At 40.0% G+C, this 12,086-nt stretch overlaps 1 protein-coding gene across 4 annotated transcripts in view; it reads right to left on the bottom strand.

The window, feature by feature from the left end:
- DSE (dermatan sulfate epimerase) overlaps positions 1-12,086 on the bottom strand; it is an 85,369-nt gene that overhangs the window by 53,862 nt on the left and 19,421 nt on the right. For 3 of the 4 annotated variants that reach the window (XM_086707645.1, XM_086707647.1, XM_086707646.1), the window contains exon 2: positions 1,338-1,806. In XM_086707645.1, the coding sequence (XP_086563771.1) occupies positions 1,338-1,806 (469 nt within the window). Of the gene's footprint in view, positions 1-1,337; positions 1,807-12,086 lie in introns of those variants that run through there. The other variant, XM_086707648.1, reaches the window with a different exon arrangement.

Below are 12,086 nucleotides of genomic sequence, written 5' to 3'. Positions count from 1 at the left end.
GTTTTCAACCTAAAATATTATAAGCTTCAAAATGATTATACACACCTAACAACGAATCTTAAAAAGTCAGCTCTGATATGGATTTAACACCAGGTCTTCCGTAATGTTTTTCATTAAGAAATTCCAGAAAACCCTTCAAACTCTATAAGCAAACAACATTCTTGATGATACTGGCAGAAATTTAGGAAGAATTAAATTTCATTACCATATTGACTGAATTCAGGAAGCTTGCAAATGACCATTTTTCACCCCTGTGATGTGTGGGATATAACTCATCACAGCATTATATGTATTCACTGATTTTTTTCTAACCATTTAAAAATGAGCTGTCTATAGCCCTATAAAAAAGTAGCAGCCTCTGTAATTTTAAAAGGATATTTCATATAATTTGTATTTTTTTGGTGCAATTATACCATGAATATGCATTAAAACACAGTTTAAGTATGCAAGTGATGAATCACAGGAATCTACCCCCAAAACCAAGAGCACACTGTATACACTGTATATGAGCCAACCTCACAATAAATTATATTAAAAATAAATAAATAAAATAAAAATGTGGTAACAGCAAAAAAGAAAACAAAACAAAAAAAACACAAAAAAACAAAAACACAGTTCAAGTAAGAATACCCACAGGATCCCTAATCAACTCATTGCCTATCTTTCTGACAGCAGGTAGACACATTCACTATAAACAAATAAAATAAATTTAAGCTAATCAACAAGGAAGTAGTAAGTTTGTTTTCAAATCTTGGAAATCTGAAGTAAATTATTATGTAATTAGAATTCCTCACATAATTACACAACACTGGTTTTCCTAATGTTGGTAGTTCTTGGATAAGTATAGTTTGGTAGTTATTGGATAAGATCTTGTTTATAAATTGCCAGTTAATCCTATCACATTCATTTTTAGCTCCTAATTGTCACAAAATGTAAAGAGATCTTAACTGGCTAAAATCTCTTGTTGGCAAAAGTCTTAACCACTTGGGGCTCAAGCAAAATCTAAAGCCAGATGACCATGATACATGCTTGTTAAACAGGGGGGAAAGAATTCTCAACAATCGAGATGATAGTATTTACTCAATTCAACAATTTATGTTTTCTTTGGCTAGGCTGTAGCTAAATATTTTCCTGCTAACTTTAAACATGGACGTTACTGGGTCTTTTGAAACTGTGGACCATTCATAAGCCGCTGACACCACAAATAACAAGCAACTCCTCCCCTCCACTCACACACACCTAGGTGAAAATCTGGCCTCTGAAATCTCATCTGAGTATGAATTCATTTCTTTAAATTACAGAGTTAATACAGTAAGAAGAAAAAGACAAAAATCTACCAACTAGGCTGAGCTGCCATCCTCTCCATGTAGTCTTTGGCCATGTCTCGAGCTTCAATGTTTTCAGGATACAGCACACAGAACATTGCCAAGGCGCCCAAGTTGTTGCCGTAAATTTCATTCCAGCGGGCGCTGTAGTCCTTGGGGTCCCAGGGAGGGAGGTACTCCAAGGGGCTGGACAGCATGGTGTGCACGGCCTCGGTAAGCCGGGCGGCAATGTGCTCATGGGAGCCCGCAGCCCTGAGCTGGAGCTCCGCCACCTCGTCCCTGGAGAAGAACAGCATCGGGTGGCTGTCGTAGTGGGCATTGGTGAAGGGAATCATGACTTCTGGGTTCTCGTCGGTGACGTAGGCTGACACAAAGCAAAACAAATATATGAAAAACACACTGGGAGCCCCCCGTGTGTGAGTCCTCATCGTGGCATCAGATCTCCAAGTCTCCAAGGCAGCCAAACCATCTTCGAAAGATCCTACATGAGGAAAAAGGAAGAAAAGGGTATGTCAACCAGGGGAACATGACCAATAGGAAACACAACCTTGCTTGTATTATGAGGTCTAAATATCTAAAAAATAAAGCTTATGGATTTAGATTTTTTTAAAAAATGCAACAAAAATCTGAGCTAGGAAGAGACTTACTAAAACCTAATAATTTAGTCACGGAAATAAAAGGTACAACATAATAGGTAATACGGTCAATGATATTATGATAGCGTTGTATGGTGACAGATGGTAGCTACGTTTGTGGTGAGCACAGCATAATGTCCAAAACTGCCAAGTCACTAAGTTGTTCACCTGAAACTAATGTAACACTGTGTCTCAACCATACTTAAATAAAAATAATCTAATTTTATTAATCAATTAAACATGATACATCAGATATATATTCACTGAGGGAAACAGAACTTTGGACTTGGGGAAACCATGTAATATATTTGCTCAAGCAGGGAAGAAAAACTCTCCTTGGTATTTTTCTCACACTTTGTCATACAAAAAAAGTTTAGATTTTATGGTATTTTTTAGACATTAATATGAAAACCACAGTAACCAAAAGCTGGTGGTGAAATGTTGTCTGGGAATCTGAATGGACATTAGGAAAGAAGAAAAATCCTGTCTTTCCTTCTTTCTTTTTTTAAGTAGGCCTCACCCCCAGTGTGGAGCCCAATGCAGGGCTTGAATTCACGACCCTGAGATCAAGACTTGAGCTCCGATCAAGAGCCGGATGCTTAACCCACTGAACCACCCAGGCATCCTAATCCTGTCTTTCTTCATATAGGCTCCTTTACTCTGGCCTCTCCCAGCTTCCTAACAATCTGCATTCTAAAGCAGGGATTAGGATCAATACATCTGTAAGAATGTGAGCAGACAAAATATTACGAGTAAGGCTATATTCTCTTTGTGTCAGCAGAAGGTGGGGACGGAGAAGACAAAGCAGGGTAAACCATCAGCCAAGCCCTTGCAATCCCTGGGCTGACATCAGCCAAGTATGCAGTGAAAGACCAGACAAGGAGCTGCTGAGACTAGAAACTGACAGGCCTTCACTCAGAAAATAAAACCCCAGAATCAAAAGGCTGAAAGAACATGTGTGCATTTTCCCCTTATTATTTGACACTGCTGCCCATTATTTCATTTTGCACATGGGATTTTGGTATGTCATCCAGTAAGTCAGACATTGAAACCAAGCTATTTTCTTAACCACTTAACTTTCTTAAAAACCCTTTTTTTCAGTGGCACAGGTTAAAAGAACGTCTTTCAAATACAAGAACATTTTAAAAAAAGAGAGAAAAGGAAAAAGAAAACCTCAGCCTAGTCTATGTCCTACATCTGGGATAAAGCAGGCATAAAATCCCCCAGAGGAAAGTCAGGGAATTCTTAAAATTCTTCAGAGGGGAAAGGTTATAGAAAGCAGACCAGAAAAAGACAGTTTTATGTAAATAATGAACAGTAGTTTTCAATTATTAAAGAGAGAAACTGATGGAGAAAAATCAACCTCCCCAGCTGAACACAAACTACTTTTCCAAGGAAAAACTGCCTCATCAAATTCACAAGAAAGAAAACTAAAGATTTAACACACATTGGAGATCAATCCACATTCTCAGCTTGCTGTATCTCCAAGAAAAAGGCAATATGGCATCACTTATGGACACTGCCATTAATTCTAATTCTTTATATTTCTGAATGTGTTTTAGACTATATGTATGAAATTCAATGGCAGCAATTTTGCAAAGCATTTTAGATGTATTTCAAGAGTAGAACTTGTGATGAATTAAAAAAATTGGTATAGCCATGCTAAATAAAATATATGAAATAGAAATAACTCTTGGAATCTACTCATATTATGTCTAGCACCCAAAGCTTCACGGCGGCTGGCTAGACCCTTCAAGGTCAGAGGCCTGGCCAAAAGAAATAGTCCTCCGTGGTTATGTCTGAGGAGGGGTGTGGTCTCTGGCAACACAGAGACATGGCTGGGTCTGAAGTCATGCTTAGTCCCCACTGCCCCCACCTCCACTCCGAGGCTTATTTTTTGCTCTTTTTCATTGAATATCCATGCAAACAATTAAAAAAAGAGCTTGCATATGTTAAATCCCCCAAAGTTTAAGGCTGGATGCAGTTACCAATGCAATTAACACTCTGGAGGTTTTAGGCACCCAGTGTGAGGATGGATTAGGAGTTTTTCCTTTGATGCTTAATTGAAGATCTTCTCTCAACTACTCATTTTTGAATGTGTAGCTCACGTTCTAGGTGTTTGTGAGGTGCTGGATTTTGGAGGGATGGCTAAGAACCCACTGGGAGACTAGAATTTGTCTTAGATCCTATACCAACATTCCCTAAACGTAGCTACAGGCAGATTGGTTTTATTCTCTTCCTCCTCCTGTTATCCATACTATCCTCCTACTCAGGTCCAGAGTTACTGAGGTAGTGGGGCGCTCCAGAGGATCCCTTACAATGTAGGACTCACGCTGTGATCCCAGGCACTTCTGCCACATTGCGTCCAGTTACGTAGGTCATGGCTAAGTGTATTTAAACAAGAAGAGTTGCTCCTGAAGCACAGAACCTCATTAAGATGTTGTTTTGGGAATGATGCCATCTCAACATGCCAACTGTTATTGAAAGTTCCCTAGTTATTGCTTCAAATTCACATGCGGGTATGAGGGCAGAAAGGCTGTGAGCTACCTACCACACATTTAAGACATTAATTCTTGTTGGAATACCATGTGGACCAATGCAGAACCCACAGAAATTCTACAGAACAATCACAAAGACTGCCTGAAAAGAAAGGACCACAGCGTTCATCGTGTCACAGACTATGTTGCCTTCTTATTACATTGCACTCAACCACCCAGCCTTCGCAGCTCTCCCGGTGATTAAGGCCTTTGTTGACCTATCCAAAGAGTTCATTTCTTCTGTATTTGGCACATCCTTGTATCACATGGAACTATTCTGGCGGTTTATATGCTGTGCCTCACAGAAGGTGGGACCATAGCTTCCTCTTTGTATCACAGGGCTTAACACTGTGCTTGACGAGGAAAAGGCAGCTCCTGATGCTGGCTGAACTGAATTAACCCTTGGGCTTAGGACTGGCAGAGTAGATATCATCACTAAAAATGAGAAAGGAGAAACCTTATTCCCCCTTATTTGAAGCCAAAGCAAGTTTAGAATTTTTCAGAAAAAAAATTCTGCTAGGAAACTTATAGAGGAAACAAACTATTTACAAGGCCTAGAAACTCCTGCAGCCTAAAAATAATTTTGAAAGAAAGATAAAAAAGAAAGAAATTAAACCATATAAAGCCTAACCCAAACTACTGAGGCTGATAACCTAAAAGGAGACGTCTACCATCTTAAGTCTGTCTAGAAAATTCCATTGAAAAGCCCCTATTTCTAGTCTTTGGGTTTCCTCTTTAAACTTCTACCTTCTGGGGGGCACTTGGGTGGCTCAGGTGGTTAAGCTCTGACCTTAGCTCACGTCATGATCTTACAATTCGTGGGTTCGAGCCCCTCATCAGGCTCTGCATTGACAGCTTGGAGCCTGGAGCCTGCTTCAGATTCTGTGTCTCCTCACTCTCTCTGCCCCTCCCCGACTTGTGTTCTCTGTCTCTCTCTCTCTAAAAAATAAATACGTATTAAAAAATTATTTTAATATATACATATTTAAACTTCTACCTTCAGCATTCTGTGTACCACTCTGTGAAGAGTTGGAATAACATGAAAGGAGCATTTCTCAAGATAATTTTAGGTAGACCACAGATGGACAGGTTTTATGCCAACTTATTTCAATGTATGTTAGGAAAAACTATAACTAGTACATCTAACCTGAAGTTTTAACAGCAGATATAAAATTCCTATTTACAACAAATTTAAGTTTAAAAGTTTACATTAAAAAAAAGTAAATAGGGGCGCCTGGGTGGCGCAGTCGGTTAAGCGTCCGACTTCAGCCAGGTCACGATCTCACGGTCCGTGAGTTCGAGCCCCGCGTCGGGCTCTGGGCTGATGGCTCAGAGCCTGGAGCCTGTTTCTGATTCTGTGTCTCCCTCTCTCTCTGCCCCTCCCCCGTTCATGCTCTGTCTCTCTCTGTCCCAAAAATAAATAAACGTTGAAAAAAAAAAAAAATTAAAAAAAAAAAAAAGTAAATAGATAAGGCAAAAATTGTTGAAGGTGATAGCTGAATGACTACTGGAAGATGTTGAAATGCTGAGTAAAACAATGGCCACTGAGTTTACCAGAATGGCCAACTCGGAGGCATCTAGGGGGCTCAGTATGTTATGCGTCCGACTTTGGCTCAGGTCATGATCTCACAGTTCCTGAATTCGAGCCCCGTGTTGGGCTGTGGGCTGACAGCTCAGAGCACACACACACACACGCACATGCACGTGCGCGTGCGCACACACACACACACACACTCATTCACACACAGACACACGCTGAACAAGTCTATACTTTCAGAGGTCTGTGGATGATCTCTCAAGCCATTCTCCCCCCAGTTCAGTGTGTTGCAGACACAGCAGAGCACTGTCAACTCCCTTCAATCTTCAGGCTGCATTTGGCCCAGCTCAGAGCATAGCATTTTCAATATGGCAAAATCACGAGCAACCCTCAGCAGGTGCCGCTAATATTTCGGTTTACCCATAGTTCAATTCTCAGGATAGTTCTGAATGACTCTACTGAGCCTCATTTCCCCTAAAAGTCTTTCTCTTCTCCTATAACACACTAACTTTCCTTATCCAGCTTTTCTTCCCATTCTTTTGTCTCACTCAACACAGCTCGGAAAGCAAAACACTCCTAAATTTTGACCTAATCAATGACTGTAATAGACTGTAGTCATTTAAGAATTAACCTGTCGGGCGCCTGGGTGGCTCAGTCGGTTGAGCGGCAGACTTCGGCTCAGGTCATGATCTCACGGTCCGTGAGTTCGAGCCCCGCGTCGGGCTCTGTGCTGACAGCTCAGAGCCTGGAGCCTGCTTCAGATTCTGTGTCTCCATCTCTCTCTGACTCTCCCCTGTTCATGCTATCTCTCCCTGTCTCAAAAATAAATAAATGTTAAAAAAAAAAAAAAAATTAAAAAAAAAAAAAAAAAAGAATGAACCTGTCACTACCAGATAATTGAGACAGCAATTTAATCATCTCCACCCTGCTTATATCAGTAGCAGTCCAAAGTTTGACATTATGCTTAGGCCAGGCCAAATAACACAACAGGTGTCTAAGAAGATGCCTGAATTCTAACTGTTTTAAGTAGGTCCTCACGAAGCAACAATAAGCCTAAAATTATTTTGCTTTAATCCTGGTTCCAACAATCCACTGCAGCTGTTATGGTTACTGACACACAGAGAAATTTTGTGTAAAATGCTTTTCACACATTTGATCTTTAATTTATAATAACTTAATATTACAAACAGTATTTAGAGTTAGTGTCTACTGATACTCTAACAGTATCTTACAGGCAAAACTAGAACCCAATCTCTTAAATGCTAAGCCAACATTCTTTTCTTTAATGAAATTTTTAACAATATTCAGTGACATTAAAAGTTCCATTTTTGCCATCCTTACACAAAGAAAGCACAGAAAGAATATGCTGAGAAGAAAAAGAACTAGAAACTAGACTAGTAACATCGAGTTTCAAAAATGAAGGTTTCCAAATGGTCTGGGACAGTTTATAAATGAAACACATGATGATACAAAAGGTCTTTCAATTTCCTTGGCTTCAGAAAATGTAGAAAGTATAAGGATTGAAGACTGAGATTACCCTGCAGAAAGTAAAACATGTCCCAAATTAAGATGGATTAAAAACACTCTTACGTTATGATTAACACCGGGCATGGAGCTGGGCAGACAGGAGTATAAACCCCTGCTCTGCTGTCTGCTAGTTTTGATCAACTGACTCCTGCTCTCAAAGTCTCCATTCTCTCATCCATCAATGATCCCAACTTCACAGAGTGATTAAATATTATGTGATGCACTTCACATAGAACCTGACATGAAGGAAGGGCTCTATAAATAATTTTTCTAATGTTTATTTATTTTTGAGGGTGGGGAGAGAGACAAGGAGACATAATCTGAAACAGGCTCCAGGCTCTGAGCTGTCAGCACAGAGCCTGACACAGGTCTCGAACCCGGGAACTGAGATCATGACCTGAGCCGAAGTCAGATGCTTAACCGACTGAGCCACCAGGCACCCCAGAGCTCTATAAATATTTTTAATAAAAGGGAAGAAGTTTGGGGCATGCAAGGTTATATTAATCCATCCATAAAAGTTTTTTTGAAAGAAAAAGGAGCAAAAGAAGGAGAATCACAGATATTAACTGACTGAGCAAGGTCGAGCGCTTGTTAGAAACTTAGCTGAAACTCAAACACAATGCTCCTGACTCTAACACATATTTCATTAGCTCGCTCAATACTCACTGGAAAAGAATGAATATAACCCTTGAGATTTTTAAGTACTGGGCAGGGGTTTGGCCCTCAAAGAAAAGAATAATGATTAAATAAATGATTATCTGAGTTTGACTGCCTCCCAAGGTCTGTAATTCTTGGGTGTATAAAAGGTGACTGCTTCTTACTGTATTCTTTCAAAAGGGCCAGTATATAACAGGAACTAGAAAAGAAAATCTCTGGCTGGGGAGTGTTTCCTAGTAACAAATTTATATGACTGAAGGGATGCGTGAGTACTTGGGAGACATCTGTTGCCACTGCTTGAGTTGATAAGACCCTAACCTCAAGGGTCTGCTGTTGGCTCAGGCAATGTCATCAGTATTCCAGCTGATCATCCTGGGATGTGCTATCTGATGATAATAAAACTAAAACCCTTCTCTCCCAGGATATCAGTGCATTAATTCATAAGAAATACAACCATCAGTCAGATTGGGAGATATTTTCTGACTTCATCAGAAATGTACACAAGGAGTAAAATTATTAGATAATTGCTGGGGGAGAGGCCCTGGGATTGGGGTAACTCAACCAGTCAAGAGCATAATTTGCTTGAAAGGAGGCTGTGTTGTCAGCATATATCACAGATGCCCTTGGGATATCATTAAGAACAAACATTTTTTAATTGAATCATTTAGGAAAGAAGAGCAAAATATACCTGTCCCACAGCTCCTGCCACCAAGCCCATCAAGCTCAGCTCAAGAGCACTGGCTCCAGTTTGCCCAAGCCAATGGATGGGCCCAGCAGTCAGTTAGTTATGTGATTAGGACAAATACCTCCCACAGTAGAACTGGATGTGCCCATATCCATGAAGGGCTAAAGCAGTCCTGCTGACCAGACAACAGAACACTCTTCCTTGGAAAATGTATAGACACTGTAGAAGTCAGCAATTCTTTCTCGTGTGTTCTTCCACTGAAAACCAAGTTCCCTCATTTTTAGGCCTCTAATTGGGTTTTAGGCAACTCTGATGCCCTGAGAGCACTAACGTATTGTAACAGAGCCGCACATTTCCTTCTCTGATCTATTTTGGGATTTAACTCTCAGAGAAACCTATTTCCAAGTATTTGAGAAACAACTTGCTGTGGTCTCACACACACTACTCCACTGTTTCCACGGATTTTTTAACTAACGGAATGTACATATTTTTAAGGTTCTCCTTACTTGTCTATTTCAATTTTTATTAAATGTATAATTTGGATAATTTTTTGAAAAATAATTTTACCTCAATATCAAAATAAAACCTTATATGTCCTTCATAAATTTCTGTAGTGAAATAAATCTAACATTATTCTTACATACATCAAATCCTAAGAAAACATATGGTTTTGGTACTATACAATCATTCCCTAAAATTATACTCCCTGATGTGTAAAGCCTATAGACTCAGCCAAAAAAGAAAAATTTAAAAACCAAGGGCTCTTAATCAAATTGAAAGTTCCTTTTACTGAGGGCTTATTGTTTTCCTTATTTAGGATGAAATGAAATATATCTCCCCAAAAAGTCATTTCTAAACAAAAATCCACAATATGAAATTACAGCATATGGAACCCCTAAGAATTTACACGCACTACTGAGGGAGTAATTACAACCCTGAACCCACACAGCAAAACCACACCATGTATAATCATGGCACATATCACCTTCATGCTCAACACTGGAGGAACTTGAAGTTAGGTTTGTAAGTTAAGTGCAGCTCTGTGCAGTCCAACACTGTCCCCAGGAAAGTGTTTGTGAAGATAACACATTTCCTCACAATATAATCTGGACCTCACTTCTTTCTTAGGCCAACAATGATAACTATAACTTTCTTCTGTGAGAATGGTTAACCGAAATTATGTTTAAAATGAAGGCTCCAGATCCCATTCACCAGAGGGCTACTTGAGTAAGTAATTTAGTGGTTCTCAAACTGAAGGCATCATTTAGCAGTAGAGTTCTGTCTGCCTGGTGCACCTTACTACAAAACTAAGAACCATTAAGATCCAGCTTTCGGGGCACCTGGCTGGCTCAGTTGGTAGAGTACGTGACTCTCGATCTCAGAGTTGTGAGTTCAAGCCCCATGATGGGCATAGAGCTTACTTTAAAAAACAGGGGCGCCTGGGTGGCACAGTCGGTTAAGCGTCCGACTTCAGCCAGGTCACGATCTCGCGGTCCGTGAGTTCGAGCCCCGCGTCAGGCTCTGGGCTGATGGCTCGGAGCCTGGAGCCTGTTTCCGATTCTGTGTCTCCCTCTCTCTCTGCCCCTCCCCCGTTCATGCTCTGTCTCTCTCTGTCCCAAAAATAAATAAACATTGAAAAAAAAATTAAAAAAAAAAAAAAACAAATAAATGAAGGTATTACCTAAATAAATAAGCGAATAAGTCAGATCCAGCTTTTGAGAGCATGGCTGTCTTACAGAAAATAGAAAGAAAGTAAAATCTGTACTTTCACGGAGGCAAAGTGAAAGCAGGGTAGAGGTGTGGTGGAGGATCTACAAATCACTTGGGAGAACACTGAAGTAGCTAATTTTGCTTACAAAGAGGAAATGAAATGGTTATACTTTTTTAAAAGTTGTACTTATTTAAGTAACCTCTGCATCCATTGTGGGGCTCAAACTCATGACCCTGAGACCAAGAGTTGCATGCTCCTCTGACTGAGCCAGCCAGGAGTCCCGAAACGGTTCTACTTTCTAAGCTATAAATCAGTTGTAGTTTATCTAGCAGTCTAACAACTGGACATCTTCTAATTGGTACCTCTTCATTACAATTTTGATTTTCTTTAAAAAAATTTTTTTTCACGTTCATTTAATTTTGAGAGAGAGAGAGAGAGAGAGACAGTGTGCGAACAGGAGAGGGGCAGAGAGAGAGGGAGACACAGAATCCGAAGCAGGCTCCAGGCTCTGAGCTGTCAGCACAGAGCCTGACGCAGGGCTTGAACTCATGAACCATGAGATCATGACCTGAGCCGAAGTTGGACACTTAACCAACTGAGCTACCCAGGCACCCCTTGATTGATTTTAATGATGGTATTGGAATACCATATCCTATAGTATTTTCAGAACTTTTTACTCTGATACTATTTTCAGAATAATATAATGCTGAGTATAACTAACTGTATTTCTTTTTGGTATTCCAAAACTTTTAAGAAGTAGTAACTTATGAACATGAAGTTTTCCAATGCACTTTTTTCCACAACTGGAATATCCATGTAGGGGCTAAGAATTACTTATAAACATTAATTAATTAACTCAGTTATGTATTGAGCAGCTATTAAATCAAAGAACCATGCTAGGCATGGGGTAAAAACTAAATAAGACGGGTGCCCAGGTGGCTCAGTTGGTTGAGTCACTGACTCTTGATTTGGGTTGGGGTCACGATTCCCGCGTTGTGGGATCAATCCCCACACCAGGCTCTGCACTAAGTGTGGAGTCTGCTTAACATTCTCTCTCTTTCAGGGCACCTACGTGGCTCAGTCGGTTAAGCTGTGAGTTCAAGCCCAGCATCAGGCTCACTGTTGTCAGTGCAGACCCCACTTCAGATCCTCTGTCCCCCTCTCTCACTGTCCCTCCCCTGCTTGTGCTCTCTCTCTCTCTCTCTCAAAAATAAATAAACATTAAACAAAGATTCTCTCTCCCTCCTCTGCCCCTCTCCCCGCTGCTCACATACTCTCTCGTTCTAAAAAAACAAAAAACAAACCAAAAAAATGTAAACAAGAAAAACTATGCTCTTCAATTAATAACTATACGATAAAAATCTAAGAAAATGATGTTTCTGAGTTGTGTTTTTTAACTGCAGAGCTTATATTACTCTGACAATAAAGATGAATAGAATTCTCCCTTAGTCCAACATAATTTATTTAACTGA

The sequence above is a fragment of the Puma concolor genome, chromosome B2, assembly GCF_028749965.1.
Source record: "Puma concolor isolate L17-30 chromosome B2, mPumCon1.1.hap2, whole genome shotgun sequence".
In the NCBI taxonomy this organism is placed as follows: Eukaryota; Metazoa; Chordata; class Mammalia; order Carnivora; family Felidae; genus Puma; species Puma concolor.
This window is presented reverse-complemented; position numbering and strand designations above follow the sequence as displayed.